The sequence below is a fragment of the Canis lupus genome, chromosome 16 (assembly GCF_048164855.1).
Source record: "Canis lupus baileyi chromosome 16, mCanLup2.hap1, whole genome shotgun sequence".
Lineage (NCBI taxonomy): Eukaryota > Metazoa > Chordata > Mammalia > Carnivora > Canidae > Canis > Canis lupus.
The window spans coordinates 46,669,965-46,696,348 of NC_132853.1; the positions used below are offsets into that span (position 1 = coordinate 46,669,965).

General features: G+C 41.9%; 1 protein-coding gene across 2 annotated transcripts in view; it reads left to right on the forward strand.

Moving 5' to 3' along the window:
• PRKCA (protein kinase C alpha) overlaps window positions 1-26,384 on the forward strand; it is a 395,469-nt gene that overhangs the window by 39,981 nt on the left and 329,104 nt on the right. Inside the window, exon 1 of one of the 2 annotated variants that reach the window (XM_072781077.1) lies at window positions 25,809-25,863. The exons of the other annotated variant lie outside the window; for it this stretch is intronic. Coding sequence (XP_072637178.1) covers window positions 25,824-25,863 — 40 coding nt within the window. The 5' untranslated portion in view covers window positions 25,809-25,823. Of the gene's footprint in view, window positions 1-25,808; window positions 25,864-26,384 lie in introns of those variants that run through there. 2 annotated transcript variants of the gene reach the window in all.

A 26,384-nucleotide genomic window follows, 5' to 3' on the forward strand; every position in this document is an offset into this window, starting at 1 on the left:
GTGGACTCCTAAGCTATTCTTGGGTTATAAATTATCAGATGTTTTTAAATAAGCATAACTGTCATCTTGGTTACAAAAACTTAAAAAAAAAGCCAATTCACATCAGCTTCCACCACAAAGGGGGTTTTACCTGAGGGGGCATGCGGGCAAAGACAGCAAGTCTGCCGCGTGGCAAGGGGTCTCCCAACCAGGAGCCAAGGCCTGGCTCTCCCAGCCTGAGGCCTCCACCTGCGTGGGCTTGTTCTGCTTCCCTTCCTGGATTGGCTTCATTCTTTACGGTAGCAACTGGACTCGCTCCACCTTCCTGCTCACGGGTTCTAGAATGGCCACGCCAGGTCCTGAGGGTTACACAAGCGTCCAGGGTCCAAATGCTGACAGGCACTGGTTTTAGTTGAAATTCCTGAGTGGCCGACCTTGCCCCAGCACGGTCAGGCGCCCACTGTGATCCAGTGAAGTATGCCCATTTGGAAGGCATCTAGGGGAACGAACGTGGCTTAGAGGCCTGAAGTGAGACCCCGGCCTCTAGGAACCGTCTCAGGATTCTGGAAAGCATCTTCTCAGGGCTACAAACCTCAGAGCAAACTACGGGGTCTGACCCACCTCACTTTATTGCTGGTCGCTTCCCACGATTTCTCTCGGGGGCTCCCAGCACCTTCCCGAGACCTGTCCTTGGGCGTGAGATGCCAGTCTCAGGGCAGGACGTGCGTTAGGCAGGCGGCCCAGGCATCTGCCACAGCCTTGTGGAAAGAGGAGTTCTACCAAGGGTCGAATATCCATGGACAGCTCTAGGGAAAATGGAAGGGAGAGAATGTCAGGGAAGAAAAGCGAGTTTTGAAGTGGTTTTTGTTTTTATTTTTTTTTTTATTTTCTGTTTTAAGGGTTGGGAAGGATGAAAGTGGTAGAGAATGATACGTGAGCGATGTTCTTAAATGTTCTGAGATGAAATGGTTTTATCCAGCCACTTAATACTTCAGAAATAATTCTTAGGTGTGGAGTATCCCTGGGTGGCTCGATCAGTTAAGCTTCAGCTCAGGTCATGATCCGGGCTCTGTGCCCAGTGAGGAGTCTGCTTGAGGATTTTCTCTCCCTCTACCCCTCTCCCACTGCATGTTCTCTTAAAAAAAAAAAAAAAAAATTCTTAGGACCCTTCAGTAATCTGTTTATCCTATGTTAGACATTCCAGTGTCAAAGATGGTTGTTGTAAGCCAGCTTTACCTGGTTGCCATGAAGATAGTTTTGTTTTTATGCCATGCTCTCGAGAAATCAGACATCTGGGTAGATAGGATTGCATTAAACTAATAAAGCCCCCTGGTTAAAGGGATAAGTCCTAGATTTAACATTTGAAATCCTTTCCATTAAGTACAGTACAAATGGGTCTTTCTGCACGTTTTGGTGAAGCTTAACCATTTTTGATGTCTCACTATGATCATAATCTTTATTTTAATTTTTATAATTGCTCTTGGTAACCTCCTGTTTGGGCTGCCTGCTGAATTTTATGACTAGCGTTCTGTCCTTTACACAACAGCTATAATCGGGTCATTTGATTCAGAAAGGGAACTTGTTTTTCCCTTCTAACTTTTGTTACAAAAGCACTGAGGAATTCCCCTGTAGAAACGGTGTGGAAAATACTTGGAAATGGGGAGTTGAGGTGGGGTCCGGTTCCTGTGGCTTGTTCTGAGTTTCGTGATCTTGGTGGATTGTTGGCAGAATCTTGAAATCGTGCTAGGATCTCCCTTTAGGCCTGTGGAATCTTGGATTGCTGGGACTTTTTTTTTTTTTTTTTAATGCATTGCTTTCCCATCGTTTTGAGCTAGCACATCAAATAAAGGTAAGCTCCATGCTACTTTGCTAGGATTACCAGTGAACATGTCCTGTATTCCATCTTGAAAATTTTTCATGTGTTCAGTGTCAGATTTCTTCAAATGTCTTATCAGTTTTATGGGAAGAGCCCTTGGCTGGTACTGTAGACATTAGCACTGTCTCTGATTAAAATTTGTGTTTTGAGTTTAGCACACAATTCTGGATTTCCTAGTGGTTCCTTTGTGTTGATTTTCCTCCAGATGAAGCTGGTCTACAATGATCTAGAAGATCACTTGCCAGCTCATCAAACCCAGACTCAGATTTGAGAAACTGAGTCTTTTTTTTTTTTTTCTTCATTTAGGGTTCTTATTGGGCAGAATAACTATCTCTGTTTCCTGCATGCAGGCTCTAGGTTCGGTATACACTGTATACTCACTGTATACACAATGCCTTGGTGATAGTTCCTTCTTAGACCCTCTGGGTTGAGTAACTCAATGTGTAGATGCATAGTGGCCAATCTGAAACTGCTTTGGCCTGATATAAATGGTGCTTCAGCCAACCTAAATCTGACCTCTGTCATTTGGAGCCTATTTTGAAAATGAAGATTAAAACCTCTCTTGGAGCAAATTGTAGTCTGAGGTCCTAGACCATCCCCGGATCACTCCAGTTTCTTCCTCTGCAGGACACAGACTGGGCTGTTCCTTTTTTCCTGCTTATTTGCCCTAGAACTGCCTACCGGACTAATCAGTTTAAGCTCTTCTCTCTTAGGCCACTAATCCTATTTCTCCAGCCGAGAAGCCGCAGGATACCAGTAACGTGGCCCGTATCTATTAAAAGATACTGCCTTGCACATTAAGTACTTATTTTCTTCTGCAAAAAGATGACTAAACAAAAGGCTTCATTTATGCTTTTGCTTTTCTGGGATACTTTTTTTTATCTTCTAGTGTAGTCAGGGGAGAAACATAATTTTTATTGTCCTGGCTGATTACATATCTCCACTTTTCAGTGTCGTAGCAACGGGAGGCTTGCTTTCTCATACATGCTTATATTTTACCAACCTATCATGAACCTTCGTTGCCAGAGGGGGGAAAACCCCAGTGAATATTAGAATAATCTTTCTTGGCATATGGTATTTTCTGAAAGATTAATTGCACATAAGCACACATGATACTTGCCTAACCACTGTATATTCAATTCCTACAGGTCAGATTTTCCTCCCTGAATACTTCTATACCCCTTTTTCTACCCCCTCCTTCAGTTTATATGCAGGAGGGCTTCATTAAAACTGAAATCACTCTACTTCAGTCATCAGTAGGCAGCCAACCCAGATCCTTTAAAAACCCTGCTGCAAGTGCTAATGAAAGCCCAGAAAAGGTGCTAATGAAGGGGAGGTGGTGAAATACTGCCTGCTGAGCCAGTAAATTTCTGGGATTTTTGAGGTAAGGTTTGGCAGCTTCTGGTCTGGTGATGATGGAGTTGCCCATGTACTTCTGTTGCCAGGTCTTGAATTCCCACCATTAAATTCTAGTCTGATGATGGGTACCTGGCTGTTGGTATAGCATTCTCTGAACTTGATTGTCTGAAGTGTTGCCATCTCTATTACCATGGCCTTTTTGATAGTTTTTCAGTCATTTCATTGTCCCACTTAGCTTCTGAGAGTCCATCCTTAGGAAATCTTTTTTTTTTTTTTAAGATTTTTTATTTATTTATTTATTTTTTTATTTTTTTTGTAAGATTTTTTATTTATTCATGAGACACACACACAGAGGCAGAGGGAGAAGCAGGGTCCATGCAGGGAGCCTGATGTGGGACTCCATCCCAGGACTTCAGGATCATGCCCTGGGCCAAAGGCTGGCGCTAAACTGCCCCATCCTTAGGAGAAATCTTAAGTACGGAGACGTTTTGCACAATACACTTGCCCCTTGCTGGTTTACTTACAATAGCAAAGTGGAAAACTCCTTTATGTCCAGTTCTGGGGGAAATGACTCAGTCATTAGTACTGTTTATACAAGTAGTTGACAAATTTTCAAGTCACTGCTTAGAATGAATTTGGGAAAGTGCTCCTGAAAATAGGCTCTGCTACTTATAATACATTTTAGTCGCTAATGACACTGTGAATGTAAACAAAATCTGGAGGTAAACCTGCAAGGTGATGACACATGATGAGCTGATGGTTGACTTTTTCCTTCATTTTCTCTAATTTTTTGTGGTTCCTTTAAAAAAGAATTGAACTGTGAACTATTTGTATAGTGAAATGCCACCTATTTCATTGTATAATGAAATATCCAATACTTTTTAAAAAGATTTTAAAATTTGACACAGCACAAGCAGTGGGGGAGAGTGGAAGGCACAAAGAGAGAGGGAAGCAGGTCCTCACTGTGGGCTCGATCTCGGGACCCTGGGATCATGACCTGAGGACGAATGCAGGTGCTTAATGCACTGAGCCACCCAGGTGCCCAATGGATGGATAATTTAAAATGAACAAGACTTGCAAAGCAGCTAGAAATGGAGGCTTTGGTTAAGGGTTAAAATAACTCCCTAAAATATTATTTTGGGTAAAGAAATCTTTTCTTTTGTAAAGACAGTTTGTGGTGGACAAGATTGATAGGAGGTCAAAGTTCCCAGTGGACAGTGCTCTCAGTTGTAGGTTCTAGCTTGAGTGCCAGGTTTCTAGAGGTAAAGGAATTGGTGGAAAGAGGAGGGGGAGTGCCCAAACAGGTAGTAGATCACCAAAGGCAGTGGTGGTATAAATCAAACCTGTGTCCTCGGCTAGCTCTCTTGCATTTAGCTTTTCGTTGCCATTATGCTTTTGAATGCAGCCAGAATTGAATTTAAGAATAAGATCTGTCCCAGGGTGCCTGGGTGGTATAGTCGGTTGAGCATCCTCAGCTCAGGTTGTGAGATGGAGCCCTGCATTTGGCTCTAGCACAGTATCTGCTTGAGATTTTCTTTCCCCTCTATCCCCTCCCACTTGTGCTCTCTCTAGAATAATCTTTAAAAACAACAGTAAGGTCTGTCCTGTTATTAGAGGCAGTAGACGTATAAAAAAATCCTAATAAAATTTTTAAAAACTTAGAATGTGATTAAAAAAAAAAAGTATGTTCCTAATTCTCTTGAAGGGAGGGTACAATGGCTACAGGGCTTCAGGATTAGAGCAGTGTTGAATACTGGCCCTGCCAGTATTAGCTGAGACTAATAACCCTAGTTTATTAGCTGAGACTGGACAAGTTTCCTACTCAGAGCTCTCATCTATGAAATGGAAATACCTTTCTTGAGAATGCATACTTATTAAAGGACAGGTAAGATACATGCAAGTTCTTCCTGTAGTGTCTGATTCATGGTATGTACCCGGTTGATGATTTTCATGAACTAATAGTAAAGTCAGTAGTAAAGATCTAGTGAACACTGTTATGGGGAACATGATGTTAACGTTAACACAAGCTTGGAATAGGAATCTGGTCCAAATACTAAGTGGTTCCTTGGAAGTGCAAGTGGACAGCAGAATAATTGCAGAGGAGTTCTTTCGTAAGACCTCTTTTCTGTTGAACTTGGAAGCAGAGAAAAGGGTAACAAATTATACAGAGCATAGGGATATTAATTAGAAATGGCAATTACATCTAATTCTTTTGCTTTCATTTAATATTTCACAATCTTATCTCTAGAGCATCTTGAAAAGAAGAAATTTGGTAAAGTGTATTTGTGTCAAGTGTCGATCTTTAGGTCGAGTTTATATAATATATATATATATTTTGAGTTAATTATTCCCAGGAAAGCAGAGGAGCTCTTATCTATAATCATAGTGTATGTCATCCTTGGTACTAGGAGAACTTAATTGAGGCTTTGTTAGTTGCTGTAGAATGTCTAAGTTCTTGAAGAGACCAGATTCATTCACATTTTGGCTTTGCAGTACCCAAAATACTTTTTGCACATAGTAATGAATGGATGGTAAACGACTAGTCTGATTTCCTTCTGAAAGATTCAAGGCTAAAGCTAACCTATTGATGAGAAAGAGCACACTTAGTAATTCACGGGAACTACAGTGTTTTTCTTCATTCATTAGCATACAAAACATGTACCAGCACCTTTTTACCTTTTTTTTTTTTTTTCCTGAGTGATGGCACATTTGCTTTGTTCAAATTAATTCAAGATTTCATCATGGCTGATTCATTTAGTGAATATAGTCCAAATGGCTCCACTCTCATAAGGAAGAGTCTATTTTCACACTAACAATCATATTCTTCATTCTTCTGTTGATTTCCATCATTTGCATATATTATGAGGAGCTGGAAATAAATTAAACCAGGGTCCTAGGATGAGAGCGCCTTAAATTTCTGTTAAGGAAGTGTTTCACCTTTGAACAATGAAATGAGCCTAAAATTCACTGAGTTAATTATGAGTTTTCAACATACTCTTTGCTATCCTGATATTTTACTGGGTGGTTGCCTTTTTGTCTTAGCTCATGTTAAAACTAAATTTGTCTGGAAATCTGCTTTCCTGGGAATAATTAACTCAAAAAATTATATATATTACATATTTTTCTATAAACTTACCATTCTCAGAATGCATCTGGAAAGGGCCAAATGAGTTTAAAAACACAAATTTAGAGGTTATGAAGCCTGAGCATGGTCCCCAACAGAGAACTTCTCACGATACTTGAGTGGCACCAACTTTCATCACTAACAGCCATGGACGTTCCTCACTTCAATTCCTTGAAAACCTATACTTACTAGAAATGATAAATTTGTTAATGGTTTTGGAATCTGCAAGTTTTTAAAATTATCATGGTTTCTTAGTGTATACAGAACTGGATTTAATATGCAGAAAACTGGTTTCCCTGCTTGCTTAGGAATATGTCACACCATGTAAGGACATATAAACCTCTCAGGACCTATAAAGTTGACAGGATTAAGTCCTCATCTCATTTATAGAAGAATCTCAGCCTGGCCATGTGGGTCTGAAATTCTAGAGGGCTTTGAACAATTTGAATTCATTGTCCCCTGAAGAGAAGACTTGGTGGTTTTATTTAGTAGAATACCTATTGCATATGTGTGTGAATTATGCAAGGGAGGGGGGAGGTAGGTTGAAGAATGTTGATGGACAACTCAGTAAATTGTGTCCCAAATAACCACTAATTCATTCTCGGCCAGCACCAAAAATATTTCAGTTTTTTTAAGGATTCTCTCAAGGAGTTGGGAACAGAAAAGGATTATAGAAATATTTATAGTAGGCATAAACTTGCACATAAACTCAAAGTACTTTAAGAAATCTCGTTGCAGTTATCTTAGAGAACTGGAATAAGGAATTATTTATTGTAGCCACTGTTTAACTCCTACTAAACCATGCTCGTTGTTTACGTGTCGCTTGTTTTGTTCTGGTTTTCACTCCTTAAATCTAATGTTCCTTAGACTCAGGATTACAGCAGTAATGGCCAGGAGGTCTTTGAAGACAATTACATTGTGTGAGGACAGCGTGTATGGAGACTTGGGAATCCTTCATATCACCATGCAGTTACTGAAAGAATGTCTTCTGTGCTGTTCCAGAATTACTTCTCCACTCGAATGGTGCTGTGCTTGGTTACCAAGACCCTAAATGGGTTTTTACTTCTTTGTGATATTTGAAGTTGGAGGGAAAAGCTTCTGCACCTGAGAAGTGGAGCAAACCAGGAGAACCTGTTACAATTGTGGGAGATATTAGGAGTTGTGATTCGAATGAGGTTGCTCCTGATTGGCATTCCCTTTTAGTCCTTGGGGGTGGAGTGGGGAAAGACTCCATAGAGTCTTAGTTGCTGTCAAGGAAAATGTCCATTGTTTCCTTATGGACCCTGATGCTATTCTCTGCTGTGTGGCTAGCCTGGGTCATAGGCCCTTTTGCTTGGCTGTGCTGAGGAGATGGGAGCATGGATTGGAAGAAGCCCCGTGTGGGATGACGCACTTGTAAACATTGCTACTGACAGCGGGAGGCATGGGGGATGATGTGGAAGGACCAGCTCTTTGACACAGGTGGTTTGGGAGCCACAGACAGGTCAGACATAAGGGACAAGTGGGGCTCACTTACAGCATCTTTCCTATGCGCCTCTTAGGAAATCTCCAGGCTGCCCTCAGGATCTGAACTGGATAATCAAATTCCTGGGCTCTTGTGTACACAGTTGAATTCCATGGCTCAGAAACCATTGAGCTGGTGTATGGTCTGTTCCAAAGTGGTACTTGAAAGTCTTGGTCAAGTGCAAAGGGGAGGTTAGGAAATGAGTTTGATTCCCCGCCCCCCCCTTTTTTTTTTGTAGAATGGTTTTCTTTTTAGCTTCTGTTTTGGTTGAAGGAATTGAAGTCTTTTTGTTTTGTTTCACTTTCCTTTTGTTTTGGGTAGGTAATTAGAAAGGCCAGCAGGGAGGACACAGTTAGGTTTCAACAGGCTCTCCGTGATCTATGATGTTTTCTTTGGAGATGATTTGCATGACTTGAGGTTTTGAAGGCTGCTTAGCTCTCGGTCCAGGGCATGTTCCTCAAGGGAACCAGTCTGAGTGTGAACTTGTCTTTGTGTCTGTTGGTAGCTATATTTTGGAGCCAAATATCAACAAGCCATTCAGCTGAGAGCATCCTTTTTGGACCTTGAGACTTCAGAGGCCAAAACAGGTAATTTATCCCTTTGTAGTTCTTTCTAGAGATAACCACATCAAAAAAAAATTTTTTTTTAAGCGAAGAGCACGGACTCTACCCAGTCCTGTTTGTTCTGCTTTTCCATTAACTCTTACTGACGCACTGCTTTTATAGTGTTTACAGATATGTAGACTTTAGCTTTTCATTAAGAAAGCAAGTCAGATTGACCTCTTACCATAGATGACAGTGGCAGTTAATATTTGCTGAGCATGTGCTCTGCATCAGGCAGCTCTCCATGCTCACCTTGATTCAACAGCCCAGTGGAATCTGGTTCACGGGAGAGGTGTGAGGCCTTTCTCCATGGCCTTGCTTCAGAGGCTTCATATTCTTTTTTTTTTTTTTCTTTTGAAGATTTTATTCACGAGAGAGAGGAGGGCAGGAGGCAGCGACATAGGCAGAGGGAGAAGCAGGCCCCATGTGGGACTTGATCCCAGACACTGGGATTACGTCCTGAGCTGAAGGCAGATGCTCAACCACTGAGCCACCCAGGTGTCCCTAGAGGCTTCATAGTCTTACAGTTTCCACCTTCTCCCCTACAGTCAGCCACTTGCATGCTCTAGGAGTTGAGAGCTTTGCCTTTTGCTGCTGCCTCTTGTGTGGAATGCCATCCCTCCCCCCACTTTCAGCCTGGCAAGTTACCTCTTGGCTCTTCAGACTGGGTGTTTTCTCCTGTCCTTTGCCCTTTTGTCCTGTACTTTCCAGTGTTTCTGCCGTACATCTGTTATAACTGCTTGGCGTTTGTCTGATGCCTTTGCTCAGTCCTCTGCTCCTTAGAGCAGAGAACAAGTCTTAACTTCTGTATCTCGTGGGCTGGGTACACAGGGGTATGGTAGGTAAGGTCAGATTGTTATTTGAGGGGGAAATGTATTTTTCTATTCTCCCCAACTAGTGTTGCGCCTTATAGGTTTTGTGGGTTCTTCAGACATGTCTTGTTTTATGATAGCATCCTAGGGATCTTAGAGATTCTAGAAAACTGGATATACTGGAGACTGTCTAAACATGCCCACCAGTTCCATCAACTGTGTCCGTCCATTCATGCAGAAACTTTTTGCTTCTGCAAATGTGTTCATTGTGAGTAAAAACTTGCAAAATCTGGGATCCCTGGGTGGCGCAGCGGTTTGGCGCCTGCCTTTGGCCCAGGGCACGATCCTGAAGACCCAGGATCGAATCCCATGTCAGGCTCCCGGTGCATGGAGCCTGCTTCTCCCTCTGCCTGTGTCTCTGCCTCTCTCTCTCTGTGTGACTATCATAAATAAATAAAAATTTATAAAAAAAAAAAAAAACTTGCAAAATCTAGCATCAGCTAGCCCAGGATGTGCAGAAAACAGCATGACTACCTTGGTGTGTTTTGTTTTGCTCAACCTTTGTATTTTTTACACAGAGCAGTCTCTTCCCATTGTAATGGCATGAAATGAATCTTAGAAGAAGCAGTGACTGAGTGATAGTGCAAAACCAGAAAAAAAAAAAATGAAGCAGTGGCTTGCCCGTTTTGGAATGGTTTTTCAAACTTGATAAATAAAAACCACACATCCAGCTTTCTGGATGTAAAGAGATCTCCTTACATTCCATAAGTAATAAGTCATGAGGCAAATGGTTGATTTAGTGAATTCTTAGTGTTTGTTAGAAGTAAATTCATTAAGAAGGAGCACTTTTCCAATAAAGCCCATTTAATTTCTTAAAGTATTTGTGCTCTGCACTGTGCTGGCCACAGGGAGAGCTACTGAATGGACAAGCCTAGGGATGAGCTTTTAATTTCATGGGAGTAACAGAACGGAACAACATACAATCAAGAAGAGAAATCATGATAAATCCTGTGAGAGAGGTTAGACCAAAGTGGTTTGGAGCCAAAGAACAGGAACTGAGGAGGTTTATATTTGAATTTGGTCTTAAAGAATGGATGTACTTCATATGAGTAGCCCTGTAAGAAGAGGGGGAACAGTATGAGCATAGGGTAGAGGCATAGAGGTTGGAAGATCTAAAAGAATACTGAAAGAAGTCAACATAGTTGAAGTGTAGGGAATTTGAATGGAAAAGGGAGGATTTGATGCCTGCCCCCTGACTGTGACCTGATGAGGGGTGGTTTTTCCCTGATCTAGAGGTTTCCATTGCTCCAAGGCTGCTCATTGCTCCTTGTACACACATTGATGTATTCATGCAATGATTTTTCTCTCCTTTCCACTTTCCATTCCATCCTGGTCTTCTGCGAACCTTCCAGTTCTAGACCAATGGATGTGATTTTATTTTTGCATGGGTAGCTCAGTGAACCCATTATAAAAGTAATTTCTCACTTGCAGACGATTTCAGAACCAAAGAATGTTAAGATCTGATCACATCAGGTGTTAGCAGAGTGATGGTTTTCATCATGTATGTTCATGACACCCCAAAGGTCTATCTGTAAGCCTCTTTCATAGGAAATGAATATATCCCAAACATTGGGAGAAAAGGGGTCTCGTTTCAGTAGTAGTACTTATCTTCCTATCTTGATGTTCCTGCAATGTTGTTCTTGACCTTATAGTGCACTTGAAGCTTTTTGGAGGGAACACCAACTGGAATTAGGGCGGGCTTTTGGGGAAGTCCCCAAATTCAGCATTATGTTGGATCTCTGGTATGTATTGAGCAAGACAGTGAGATCATTAGTCTTGGTATAAAATGCATCCTGCAAGAACTGGGGGGAAGGCTGGAAAAAGATTTATCAGTTTTGCTGGCCACTTAAAGCCTAATGCAGGAGGAAGAAAAAAGAAGAGAGGGTGTGAGTAGATGTGACCTGAGCCCTGGACTAGGCACTTGATGATCTCATGTAACCCCATTTTGTGAGAGGAAATTGCGTATCTTAGACCTATTTGACTAGAAAGTTCATGGTCTTTACCACTAAACTCTTCTGTGATGATTGTACTCTGCCCTTAAACTTACTGTCATATTTACATTCTCCAATAGATTTAACTCTTCATATACCCCATGGTACCTAGAATAATTCTTGTGTAATCCTAAATGTTCTATAGTTCTTAAAAGGAAATGATTCTCCTTGACAGAAAATTGATTTTATTCAATGTGTATGTACTGAGAAAACACTTATGAATGTTTAATACTCCTTGATTAACATACACTTACTTAAGCATAAAATATGCTAAAGCCTAACATAAATGATTTATTCACCATTTAACATTCTGTGAACCATGGTTTCTCCTCATTATGAATTGAGTGTTGACAGTAATGCAGTATTTCTGTTCTTTTTGCTTATATACAGAAAACATCTGAAATAGGCACCAGTTCTCTTTCCTGAATAGTCAGAGATATGGAGACCTTTGTCAATTACGTGTCCATATAATGACTGGGATACTCTTGTACTTTCCAAGTTTGCCTTATAATTAAGATTGTAGTAGCTATAAAGCAGCCCCTGAAATCATCCCAAATAGCCGTAATCTCCCCACTTATAAAACCATTTCTATATTTTTTTATTAATAGCATTAAAGATAACAATCAAATAGATGATGTTTTTGATGTCAACACAGGTGGTCTTTTTATGTATTTTAGTCATGATGCAACCGTAGTACTTCCGAGGAAATAGTCCTTCTGAAGCCAAAAGTTATATAAGTTCTTCAATAAATAAAACCTTGATGCTATTGATGGAAAAGGTGCTTTAAAACAAAACTTAGTTTCTTAATGACTTTCTCAGCTCCGTTTTTTGTAGTGATATGCACCTGCTTAGCTTATTGAAAATAAATTACCCTTGTGTTCTCATTTCAGGGCCTGGTAACTGAGGTTGGAAGTGGATGGGGCAGTTCTTTTCTACAGCACTAAGGCAAAATAGGGGATTCTGGGGAAACCTGGACTGACCCCAAAACTGAACTGAGCATGTGAATTAGTTGCAGGGAGCTTGTCAAAGTCAAATAGGAGCCATGAATTTGGAAGGCCTGAGATAGCAGGAAAAGGGCAGGAAAGGAAAGGATGTTAAAGGAGTGGCAGACCAGCTACACCATGGGGGAGATGAACTTGGGGAGCCCATCCGTTCCAGCGTCTCTTCTTGAAGACGGCAGATGGGGACACTCTCAGCCAGTAAACTCGCATGTATTTCTCATAGCCTGAAGAAATTACCCTTGGCCTCCATATGTTTGATGATCAAAACAAAAAAGATGCATGATCTAAAAGTCAGTCTTAAAAAAGCAATTCATAGTGAGCAGAATTTAATTAATTAAACCCCTGTCTAAGTTATTCAATGATCCGAGAAGCACATTGGGGACCTTTATTCCATGCTGTGCTTTATAGAACCCTAACTGTCCATGATCTCTTCTGGTTGCACTCTTCCCTGCTCCTGCCTGTTTGCAGATAATTTTGTCAGGGCAAAACTGAAATCTCTTGAAGGAAAGCATGTATAACTGGCCTCAATTTGCAAACAATTTGGAAGTTTAAGTTTTTAACAGAACCCTGTTGAGTTAACACACACGCACGCGCACACACACTATCTGATTTCTCTAAGGGAAACCAAAAGAGTCCGCTTGTTTGTGGAAGTAGATGTTGTGAAGTAAAAGGAAACCCACTGTTGAGCAGAAGGACCCGGGCCATTGGCCAAGAATTCACCAGCTCGGAACCTGAGCTAAGAAAAAGCTGTTGGTTACCCTGGTGGATAAAAGACTTGATGAAAGCGTGTGGAGGACAGGTGAAAAATTATGATCTGGAAGCCAGAGACTGACAGGTGGCAAATACAGAGGTGACAGAGATGTCCAGGAAAAGCCATGGCCATACCTAAAATAATAGTTAATTTTTTTTAATTCCAAAGTTTTAGAAAGCTTTGCTCTTCCATACCATTGTAAATTCTTCGCTTGGACCTCTCAACATCTGTTAAGCTGTTGTGATTCTAGAACATAGTTTTGATCCTTATTGTGGGGTTTAGAATGGCCTCGTAAGGTCTTTTTTTCTTCTTAAGGAGCTCATTGGCTTAAATAAAGGCAGTCCTGTTGTAGTCAGAACACTTAGTAGTTGGTCTCCTAAAAGCAGGTTTGGATCTGAGCAATGTCCTGGTTGGCCTTAGGGCACTCAGCAAGTTCTCTGTGTTGATCTTTGTTGTGGGGAGCAACGGGGACATTACTGAGTGGCAGCAGAGTGCTCAACACATGCAGGGATCACTTGAAATGCTTTGTGAAAGTTTTTGTTCAGCGTAGGTGCTGAGTTTACTGCATGCTAACCTTTAAATATACCCTTGAGGGGTGTGTTACACGTGATGAATCCCCTGTGTCCATAAGACACCCTACAGGTTGTGCACTTTTCCTTCACAGGGAGTAACTGACAGAGAGGTACTTGGCAAACTATCCTGACTGGTCAGTATCATGCACTCAGCCCTCCAACTATGATGTCCCAGCTGTCTCCTCGATGGCGTTCGTGTTGGAACATGTGTTTAAAGTGAGGTTCCTGTTTTCTCCTAGAGAGTTCTGTGCATTTGGTTTAAATTGTTGTAGATGATTAGGCATTTTGAAAATCTAGGCTCGACTGTTGACCAGTCCAGTGACTTTTGACTTGGGGCAAATCCCTTGGCATGTTTATTTCATGTTTCTCATTCTCAGTATATGGAGAGTGGGTTTGTTTGTTTGTTTGTTTGTTTTTTTTAATAGAAGGGAAAGTAACTTAAGAGAACATTTATATGAACAGGACTTTAAAAACATTAAATTCCATACAAGTAGAGAATATTCATATTGAGCCCAGTGGTTGGTTTAGTTTGTTTTTAAGATTTTATTAGAGTGAGAGAGTGCAAGCAGGGAGGAAGGGTAGAGGGAGAAGCAGACTCTCTGCTGGGCAGGGAGACTGATGGTGGGGCTCGATCCCAGAACCCTAAGATCTTGACCTGAAGGCAGACGCTTAACGGACCGAGCCACCCAGGCACCCAAGTTTAGTTGGTTTTAGAGTAAAGGTAGCAGATAGAAATCTGGGTCTTGCTCTCTAGCCTGGCCCAAATCATCCAATGCAGGGAAAGTCCACATCTCTCAGTTGTAGTTTCTACAATTTATGTAATCTAAACATAAATTGAGGTAGTTTGACTAAGTGGCTTCCTGTCCTTATCAGATATTCCAGTTTAGTCTATTCCATTGATCCTTGACTGGCACCTTCTTCCTCGGAGGTTATGGAAAGTGGCCAGTGGGTTTAGATCAAAGCCGTGTATTACCCTTAATTTAGATAATATTTTACTGTTAACTAGAAATTCAGCCCAAGGGAAGGCCAAGGTAAACATGTCAAATGCTGGGGTTCATCACATTCTTGCCAGTGCAGAGCCTCTGTTCTGCCCTTTTTTTTTTTTTTTTGTTTTTTTAATATTTTACTTATTTATTCATGAGAGACACACAGAGAGGCAGAGACCCAGGCAGAGAGAGGCAGGCTCCATGCAGGGAGCCCGATGTGTGGGACTTGATCCCAGGACTCTAGGATCATGCCCTGGCTTAAAGGCAGGTGCTCAACCACTGAGCCACCCAGGTGTCCCCTCTGTTCTGCCTCTTAATGAGAATCACTGACAATACCCATCTGATGAGGTCTGAGCTATCTTTCTACTTACATGGGAGGATCTTGTGAAGATTGTTCTAAGGTCCCACGATTTCTTCCTATACAGCAAAAGAGGTGTTTGTGGGGAGAAAAGACCCATGAGTTGAATGGAAACTTTTGCATGTTTTTCCCCCCTCCCCATTATCTTATTAAAGGTAATTCCCTGAGTCCGACCTCAGTGAGCTGTTGATGAGATTAAAGCAATTGATGCTAGATAAATGATAATAAACTTGGGGGGTCTTGACATACTCTTTTTAATCTTGAGTATATTGCTCACAAACCAGATGGTAGATTTTCTTGTGAACTGTGGTTCTTTAGGCACAAGACAGTGTTTTGAAAGTCCCTACCTAAGACCTGGCACATAATAGACCTCTAAAAGTTTTTGTTAAATTCAGTTGAGAACTGTAAAGTCTTTAGTATCTGAACAAACGTTGCAGAGTAAGAAGCTATATATAGAGGCTGAAGTTGGAAGGATTTGAAATATGGACAGAGACCGTTTGTGCAAGACATCAGTAATTATCAATGAAGAGTGCACCCACTGCGTCTTCCTGTTTGTGGGAATTTCCTGGGGGCCTGATTTAAAAATGCAATTCTAGCATCTGAGATTCTGACTTAGTGTGTCTGCTGGAGACTCGGTCTGTGGAGGAAGCTGTATTTTAAGTGCAACATCTAGATGCATATGCACTTACAGCTCCATGGCAATTGCAAAATTAGACCTCTAACTGAAACCACCTAAGAGATGTGCATGTGTGCACTGCTTATCTAACCACTATGAAGTCTGCTTCTTAAAAGACCATTTTATAGTCAATTTCTTAGATGTTTGGGTATACTGGTGAATCACTAATTCTCTAAAATGTAAGCAGTGATATATTTACACTTTTCCACGAGGTAATAATCTATCTCGAAGAATTTAAGAAACTTTTAGCTGAATCTTTGTGACTTTTTAAAAATTTTTATTTATTTATGATAGTCACACAGAGAGAGAGGCAGAGACATAGGCAGAGGAAGCAGGCTCCATGCACCGGGAGCCCGACGTGGGATTTGATCCCGGGTCTCCAGGATCGCGCCCTGGGCCAAAGGCAGGTGCTAAACTGCTGCGCCACCCAGGGATCCCTCTTTGTGACTTTTTGTTGGATGTATTAACATCCTGAGGGATGCTTGGGTGGCTCAGTGGTTGAGCATCTGCCCTTGGCTCAGGTCATGATCCTGGGGTCCTGGGATCAAGTCCTGCATTGGGCTCTCCACGAGGAGTCTGCTTCTTCCTCTGCCTATGTGTCTGCCTCTCTCTCAAGAATAAATAAAATCTTAAAAAAAAAAAAAACAAAAAAACCCAAAAAACCTCTGAAATCCTTACTTTTTTGTTCTCTTCTTTTTTATTTTTTAAAGCCAGAGCCCACAAAAGTACCCCGATTGTTCTTAATTTAGGGATTGGGATGCTGACCCTTGCACAGTTGGAAATCCAAGTATAACTTTTGACTCAAACTTAATAGCCTATTGACTAGAAGTCTTACTAATAAGTCAGCACATGTGTTAATTTGTATGTTATGTGAGTTGTGTACTATATTCTTACAATAAAGTAATAGAAAAGAAAGTACTAATTTAAAAATCTTAAGGGGAAGATACATCTACAGTGGTATATTAAAAAAAAAAATCACATGTAAGTGGACCCACAGTTCAGATATATGTTGTTTAAGGGTCAGCTAAGGGAAATTCTCCAGAGAAAACTGCTAAAAAATGTGTGGGTGAGCCAAAATGGCACGACTCAGGATGCTCCTCACTGTCCTGTCCTGTCACAGGGAAAAATTAGCAATAACTTATGATGGCAGCAAAGGGAGGTAGATTGTTATGGTCTCTACATGCAGTTAGATATTCAGCTATTGGCTGAAAGTGTAGAAGTTCTGGAAAGGTGTTTGATACAAGAGTAAATGAGAAAACCGACTCAGGAACATTGTAAATCCATGATAGGGCTAATATTTACTGATTACTATGTCAAGCACTTGAAATGTATTCCTCGTTAATCCTCACTAAACCTATGAGTTTGAAGTGGTGATCTGTTTTCTGTTGAACGTATGGCCCAGAGAAGGAAACTGACTTGCCTAAGGGCACACAGCCTGTCCATGGCCACCAGAACTCTTGTGCTGTCATGTGATTCTGCTCCTACATCGATAGGCAGACATTTTTATTATTATTTTTTAAAGATTTTATTTATTCATGAGAGACATGGGAGAGAGAGAGGCAGAGGGAGAAGCAGGCTCCATGCAGGGAGCCTGACATGGGACTTGATCCCCAGTCTCCAGGATCAGGCCCTGGGCTGAATGTGGCACTAAACCACTGAGCCACCTGGGCTGCCCTAGGCAGACATTTTAAAGGCATGCGAAGACATACATCAAAATGTCCCTAATAATTGAGTGGTACGAGTCTGATTTTTTTCTGCTTCACCCACCCCCCTCCCCGACCACCAGTTACTAAGTAAACCAACAAGTAATCCTCTAACGGCTTTCTAAAGGTGTCAGGTTGGCTGTTAGTGTTGCTTTTGTCTTGGAGGCATCTAGTTGGAAGTCCATCATGGAAGAAGCCAAACCAAATAGCTGCCATGGGGAAGGTGCCCCTGAAATCCTTCCTCCTGTTGTCATGATCAGTTTCTGTCCTGTGTTAGGGAAGGTTATCTCGGTTTGTTACTGATCAAGTACTCCAGGCTTGGATGTAGATTAGATGCTAAAAACCTGAGGACCATAGCATCAATTGACCCCAGCCCTTAAGCATCCCTTAACGTTCATTGGGAGACCAGTGTGTCATGGGTTAGTGGCTTCATTTCTGAGGCTGGGGGCCCCGCTGCTGTGCGGAAGGCGGCCAGCCCCTCCTTCACTTCCCTGCTCCTGCATCGGGGGCACGTCCTCAGTCTTCATGGGGACAGTGTTCTTCTAGTAAGTCTGTCTCTGCTGGAGGAGAGGGCTCTGTGCTGCCTGGAGGAGGCCTCAGTCCCACCTTTCTCTGCCGCCTCCTGAGCTTGCCCAGCCGATCCTTCCTTCACCCGAAGTACCCCCTGTGGGTCTGCCTCCTGTCTGCTGGCCTGCGTGCTGAGTGGCACACTGTGTGGTGTGTGGGATTAGCATTCCCCGTGGAGGAGTGCTGAGGTCTCTGTCCTCGTAGAGAGAGACCAAAGGCCTGCTTCTCCTGGATTTGTTGCTCTCAAGGTCATGCAGATGTCACCTGTATCACCTCTGCTGTTCACATGGCCGTTTGCTCGTTGCCGTGACACCAGTCCAACCTAGAGGAGCCGCCACTACTTTACCACCTCATCGTCCTCCTGTCCCTTCTGCACCTCCGCCCCCCTGAATTAAGCAAGCAAGTCTAGGTTGACAACGTAAGAGGAGCTGGATTCTTGGGTCTGTGGGGATTCCTGGTCTGTGGCCCTGGTCTTCAGGCAAGTAATTACATTTGCAGTTACGTTACAATCACTGTTTTACTGTGTGTGTGCCAAGAGCTGGCACCTGCCGGGTATGTTCTTGCTGTGTCGAATCTTCACGTATATGGCCTTGAGGCGAGGACACTTCCATGGAGGTGTCGGCCGTTGAATGGAGAAGTTGGCCTTCCCTGTGTCCTCTGCAGAGGACTCGTGAGCAGTTCTGGGAGGTTGGAGGCATGGAGAAGGGAGGGAGTGGAGTGTGGTCATATTCTAGTCCTTGCTGTAAGTGCTTCTGAAAAAGGAAGTGCCTAGTTCTGGTTGATGAATATTTACTGCCCATTCGCCTGGAAACACCTGAATTTCCAAAGACTCAAGACTCGAAGGGCGCTGGCTTTGTACGACAAGCAGCTTTTCCGTTTGACTTGCTGACTGAAGACAGATGATAATTCAGGGACTCTGCAGTGATGGGTGGTTTGTGCTTTTCTGATCTGCTTTTGGCAGACATGGAGCCAGTGGTGCTTCTGGCTGGTCTCCTTACTTGTCTGCATGTTGTCCTTGTTAGCTGATGACTTCTTGGTGAAGCCAGTTTGTCTTTGGGAAAAGCATCCCACGTATACTGCATTCCAAATGTTCAGCGTAAGCCACACATTCCTTTAACAGGTTGTGGTGTTAAAGCTTTTGGGGCGCTTCCTGCACGTGTATGTCTCTTCTGTTTCCTTCTGTTTCCTCAGGGCTTGCTTTATCCTTCAGGTCATCTGCCAGGGAAATGCTAAGTTGGAAGGAAAGAGCTGCAGAGGCTGAGTAGCTCTGGTGAATCTCACCGTTCCTGGCTTCTCAGGCTTGCTGTGCCCTCAGAGCCTGGTTCCGTGTGGACCTGGCATGTTGCTTAACCCTCAGCTATAGGGGAGAGGGTACGGGTACCTGCCTTGCTGATATGTTGAGCTGCAAAGATCCACTAAAGGTTGTGGATACTCAAGTGTTAGGGCACTTATAAGACACGATTTATGATCTCCACAAAGATTGCCTTGTTTGCTCAGTGCATATTTACTGATTTGTCTGTAGAGCACAGTGCTACATACCAGCTGTCCTCAGGGTGCAGGCCCAGGACTGGCAGCCTCAGCTTGATGTAAATGTCAGCCCGTGGGCCCCATTAGGACCTGCTGAATCGGAATCTCTGGGTCCCACAACTCTGTTGTAGCAAGCCCTCTAGTTGATAATGAGATGTACAAGTTTGAGAAGAAATCCTGGCACAGGAGGAAGGATGCAGAGACAAATGAGCTAAATATCATGGGGGAGGATGTTGCAGAGGTAGCAGAAGGTAGGATAGGGGAACCAGGTGGGTCTGCTGGGTGAGGAGCTCTGGTTTTCAGGCTCTGTTGTAAGATACAAATGCAGGTCTGATGTCTCCGGGACATCCTCGAAAGGGAAGGGGGAGAGAGTAGGTAAGAGGGTCCACCTGGAAATCCTTACCTCAGGTTGTGGCATCTACATAGCATGTGACTGTGTGGGGAGAGCAGACTGGAATTGAGTATGCACTGGAAAGGTAAGTTAGGGCTCTCCTCTCTACTGATTTCACTTGGCACAGGAAGGCAAAGAAGCCTTGCATGACTGGATAGGGAAGATACAGGAAGGTACACCAAACTAGGCTAGAGCTTGGGTTCCATCTCCTATAAAGGGTCATGCTCTCCACCCCACAAACACTTAGATTTTTTTTTTTTCAGAGCAGTATTAGGGAAATAGAAAAATTCAGGAAGGTTGAGATTTCCTGTTTACCCCCTACCCCACAGACACCTAGCCCTCTGCCACAATATCCTCCACCAGGGTAGTGCGTTTGTTACAGCTGATGAACGTACACGGGACCCATCCTCATCCTTGGAAGTCTACAGTTTACAGTTCATTCTTGGTTTTGTCTGTTCTGTGGATTTGGACAAATGTATGATGACATGTGTCCATCATTATAGGATCATTCAGAATGTTTTCAGTGCCCTAAAAATTCTTTTTCTTCTCCCCTTACTCCTTGGAAACAACTGACCTTTTATTGTCTCTGTAGCTCCCTCTGCCCCAAAATGGCATGTAATTGGAATCCTACAGTATGTGGCCTCTTTGGATTGGCTTACTTCACTTACTACATGTGCATGCACGTTTCTTCCGTGTCTTTTCATGGCTTGATAGCTCAAAATGGGTGAAGGGGAGTGGGAGATACCAGGCTTTCGGTTATGGAACAAGCCATGCAAATAAAAAGTACAGCATAGGGGGATCCCTGGGTGGCGCAGCGGTTTGGCGCCTGCCTTTGGCCCAGGGCGCGATCCTGGAGACCCGGGATCGAATCCCACATCGGGCTCCTGGTGCATGGAGCCTGCTTCTCCCTCTGCCTGTGTCTCTGCCTCTCTCTCTTTCTCTCTGTGTGACTATCATAAAAAAAAAAAAAAAAAAAAAGTACAGCATAGGAAGTATGGTCAAGGGCATTGTAATATCATGGTAGCTATGCTTGTGTTTGAGCGCGACGTGTAGAGCTGTTGAATCACTCTGCTGTGTACCTGAAACTAATTATGTCAGTTAGATTAAAAGCATTTTAAAAAATTAACTAAAATCCCCATAAAGCTATAGGTTTGGTTTTTTGAGGATATAAATGTCACGGTCTCATTTTATTGTAAAATCAAGCCTGACTACTAAGGCACAATCCAGTTTAGGATGTGTTTTGACATTGCTCCTAGTGGGCAATTCACAAAGCACATATAACAAAAAGAAGAATCTAAAGATTCATGTGGGCTGCTTCATGGGAATTTAAAAACTGTTTGACTTCATGGGAAATACTTGGTTGTCCACCCATACTTTTGCATGCCTATACTTCTATTTAGATATGTAAATAGACTTCATATAGTATGTACTAGGAAGTTGCACATTACTCGGGTTTCTCATGATTGCCTTTGTAAAAATGAAATTAATAGTACATACCTCATAAGGTGGATGTGAGGTTTAGTTGACAGGTTAAAAGGCTTAGAATAGACCCTGATGCCTAATAATTATTAAGTGCTTATTAAATTTTATTTATTTCTCAATACTTTTTTTTTTAAAGATTTGAGAGAGCAAATCGGGGAGGGACATAGGGCGAGAAAATCTCAAGCAGACTCCCCACTGAGCTCGTAGTCCAACCTAGGGCTGGATCTCTGGACCCTGAGATCACAACCTGAACCAGAATGAAAAATCAGACGCTTACCTGACTGAGCTAGCCAGGTGCCCCTCTGTTAATAATTCTAATATACAGTTAAGCCACCAGCATAATCAGCACCTCTCACTTGAATGTTAAACACTGTTATAATATTCTTGAATTGTATAAATACATGTTAATTTTTGCCCACAGTAAAAGAATAATAAACAGTTATTAATAACGTAATGAGCTAAGTCTAATATTGTTTATTTTATAACCTATTTTTCCTCCTCTAGTTATAATAGCCTAGATTCAGAATGGCAATTGTAGAACCAAGTGGCAGAAGGGATTGGTTTGTCAAGTTACTTGTTCTTGCAGCAGCTTAACAAATGAAATGTTGCTAAGGCTTCCATGAATGGCACACCTAGTAGTGGTCAAAAGCCGAACCAAACAGGCAAAAAATACCACTTGGTATGGAATTTACATTTGTTCCTTATAAAGAATCCTCAGGAAAGAATTTTTCTACTAAGATGTTTTTCTTATTCCATCCCAAACATGATAGAAGTTGTGAATTTGCAAGAAGCTCCTAGAGCTATTGAGGGATGGCTTAAGGCCAGTTACAAGTTCACACTGGTAGCATGGGGTGCCATCTCTGTCCTCAGGGAGTTGCCAGTTTAGGGAAGGTGTGTGTGTGTGTGTGTGTGTTTGTGTTTGGATAGGTGGCTGGTGAGATAATGAACCCACCTGGCAGAAGTTTTTACGTGGTGATGAGCCCATGGGCATCTTTCAGCCAGGTAGACCTGACCCCTGGGAAGCAGCCTGAAAAGGAAGGCTACAGAACTTAAATTGGAAGGGAGGGTAAGGATTGGACAGTAAGGCTGCAGAAGTAGTGTGAGGCCAGTCTGGAATTCAACGTACAAGCCATGGAAGAGATTTACTGTAAGAGATAACTGTTTAGTGTGGAGCAGAAAAATGGATCCATATTTGCTAGTACATGAAGTTAAAATGAAATGTAGCCCTGTCCCCACTGTCTTAGTTTTTAAAGATTTAAAGATTTTATTCAACAGAGTGCACAAGCAGGGGGAGCTGCAGAGGGACAGGGAGAAACCGACTACCTGCTGAGCAGGGAGCCCTATGGCGAGGCTCAATCCCAGAGCCTTGAGATCAGGAGCTGAGCCAAAGGCAGATGCATAAAGGACTGAGCCACCCAGGTGCCCCAAGATGGACTTATTTTAGAGCACAAGGGAGCGCAAGGTAGTGCTGGGTGGGGGGTTAGGGGACAGAGAGAGGGAATCTCAAGCAGACTCTGTGCCTAGCACAAAGGGTCGACCTTAGGACCCTGAGATGGTGACTTGAGCCTAAAGAGATGGACGTTCAACCATTGAACCCTGCGGGCACCCGAACCCACTGTCTTAGTTTTAAACCTTACTGTTTCACTCACTGGATTTTTAGAACAAGTTGTTATATTGCCATCTTTCTTAAGTTGTTCTGTGGCTTCTCCCTAACCTGTTGTCTCAAAAATACATGGCCAGTCAAAATACTATTCTTGTTTATAGACTTCTGTAGTATTCAGGAAAGGACTTGAAGCTCCTTTTGAAATGCATGCTGGTGATGTGATTAGGCTGGTCATGGTCTCTCCAAGAATAAGATGCTTAGTTAGAGTGCATAATGGCAAGACACCAAAGGTGTGAGACTTGGTGATCTTCAGGACCTGAAGATTGTGACCTGAGCTGAAGGCAGACACTTAACCATCTAACCTACCCAAGGACCCTGCCATTTTTATTTTAAAGCAACTGCTTTAATAGATATAATAAACAGAAAAATTAGAAAATGGAGAGGGAAAAGAGCTTAACCTTTGGTTCTCAACCAAAGGTGATTTTTTTTTTTTTTTTTTTTTTTTTTTTTGCTTCCTAGGGGACATCCAGCAATGTCTGGATACCATTTGTTTTTTTTTTATTTTTATTTTTTTTATTTTTTTTCTGGATACCATTTGGATTGTGACAACGGAGGGTGGGGCCTCCTGCTGGCATCTAGGGGGTGGAGGCTGGGGCTGCTGCTCAGCATCTTACCTGCACAGACAGACCCTCCCAGCCAAGATCAGCCCAGCTCCAAATGCCTGTAGGGCTGAGAACAAAACCTACAGTAATCTCTCCAACATAGCTTGTCTCATGTTGATATGTTTTTCATTTTCTATGCAGATATACTTAATAGCATACATGGTTTTTGTATCTAGATATTGAGTAAATACTATATTCTAATAACAGTGACGACTGATGACCTAAGGGTTGCTATGTTGTGTTCCAGGTTTACTATGTCCTGTTCCAGACTTTGCATCACCTGTTCCTTTACTACAAATAATCTAATTTACTGCTCTTGTGAATGACTTATAATGAACAGTTCTGTGCATTTGGCTTTTTCTGAATTGCCAATTTATCTTGAAGGTAGGATTGACAAATGTTCGTGTTTTTCTAAGGGGTGGATTTTTAAATGGTTCTTGGCATAGAATTCCATACTGCTTTCCAATGACATGGTACTAATTTCAGGGTGTGATCAGCAGTGAACGGACTTCCTGTTGGCTTGTGTTCTTGCCAACATAAAGCGTTAATGTTTAGGGTAAAAAGAATTTTTTCTAATTCAGTAGGCAAAGAAGTGGTATTTCTTTGATTAGTCCTTTACAGTGTGCTTTTTGGTGAGAAATCTTGTTTCTCCCCGAGACTGAGAGCCACTATCCTCATGGGCATCAGAAGCTATTCTACAACTATCTATTTCTATTTGGTAAGCTTATTATGACAAATTCTAGTTCAGTGGAATAATGCCTGTGCTGACTATAAGGAAATTTATTAAGATAGTTTCAACTTTTAGGACTTTCTGAAGAACCATAGTCATTTGAAGCATCATGGAAAACTTCTGTTATTCTAAGAAAGTAAAATAGTTTTTGATGAAATGATTAAAGTTCTAGTTAAAATGTATTTAGGTAGGGATGCCTGGGTGGCTCAATGGTTGAGCGTCTGCCTTTGGCTCAGGTCATGATCCCAGGGTCCTGAGATTGAGTCCCACATCTGGCTCCCTGTGATGAGCCTGCTTCTCCCTCTGCCTATGTCTCTGCCTCTCTGTCTCTCGTGAATAAATAAATCTTAAAATATATTATATATATATATATATATATATAAATAAAATATTTAGGTATAATTTACGGTTCCATTACACTTATCTCTATATTTGTGCATTTTATGGAGCACTTAACCCTCTCCAGCATTTCGTACAGCGTGTATTTGCTGGGCACACAGAATGGTCGATAATTACATATTAAACATGGGTGAATAAACTTAAACCCATACTGTATGGCTCAGAGTATAATTTTCTACTGAAATGATTAGAGGATTACAGTTGAGCGGTACCTTTTGATGGACTGTTGGTCTTGGTTATGAATTACTTGACATTGAAGCACTGGCTAGGAATAAAACCCCCGATGACCTCACTTCATCAGTGGTGAGCCTGTTTTATGGAATAGCAGTTTGTCTTAGAGGAGGGCTTCAGAAACCTGTTAAAGTAGGGATTTTCTTGTGTTTTCGATGGAATTACAAATAGAGGAGAACAATGAAAAATTGCCTTAAAATATTTTCGGAGGAAAATGTTCTATTCCTACTTGATGTTTTGTTCTTCTCTGGGGGAGGGGAGAAGGGAAACCATTCTGAGGATGTTTCTTTAAAGTTTATTTGAAACTGACTTTGATTTTTTTTTTTTTTTTCATTCTAATTACTTTATCTTAGTTGCTAGGATGTGCAAGTAAATGCCTGGATCGGGATTTTGCTAACTCTGCCTCCTTCCTCTGAGTTGTAAACTTTACTTCTTGTATTTTTCTGATGAAGCAGTTTTGCTTCGTTTGTTTCAGGTGGGCAGACTTAGGTGGAAGAGCTATGTAGTGTATGCTGTCTGTTTGGGTCAGTGGGTATAGACCAAGACAAAGCGTGTGGGTCATTCCTTATTCTATGTTCATGGGACGCTTTGTGCTACTTTCTGTCCTCTGCCTGTCACCCTAGAGTTTAAAATAAGAACGAGCCAGGACTGCCTGTCTGGCTCAGTCTGTGGAGCATGACTCTTGGGGTCATGAGTTCAAGCCCCATGTTGAATGTAGAGATTATAAAATCTTAGCGTTGAATCAAGTACTTAAATTGCTCTGACTAGTAGTATATTTACTATAGAAGAGTCTCAAAGACCATGGTTTTTGTTTGTAGGAATCAGGTGTAAGACTTGAACTGGAAATTAGCCACTTCCAAATCAGACACACTTGCACATGGGATTTTGGTCATTTTCTTCATTGTGTGGTATCACTGGTAAGTTATAAATTTTATTTTTATAAAAACATGTTTAAAATGTAAAATACATACTCTTGATTAAAAAAAAAAGATGGAAGGGTACAAAATATATTAAAAAACAAAACAAAACTGTCTCTTGCCATACACTCATTTCACTGGTGTAGAGTTCTCTAGTATACTGTTTCAGAATTTTGCTTGAAGTGTCTCTTTTTAAACCCACATTGTATCCTGCAATTCTGCAACTTGCTTTTTCACTAACCATCGAGATCTTGGACCTGCTTCCACATCAGCACATAGAAACCTTGCAATAGTTTGTAGTGTTAAATTTTGTGGATGTGCCGTGACTTATTTAGTACTTTCCTACCGGTGAACATTTAAGTTACATGCTGTGTTGTGACTTTTAAACAGAGCTGCAGTGACGTGCTTGGAATGCCTGGGTTTAAATTCCTGGCTCTACCCATTGCTGCCTCTTTGGCTTTGAATAGGTTGCTCTACTGCTCTTGTCCTCAGGTTTCTCCTCTGTAAATGGGGATTGTAAT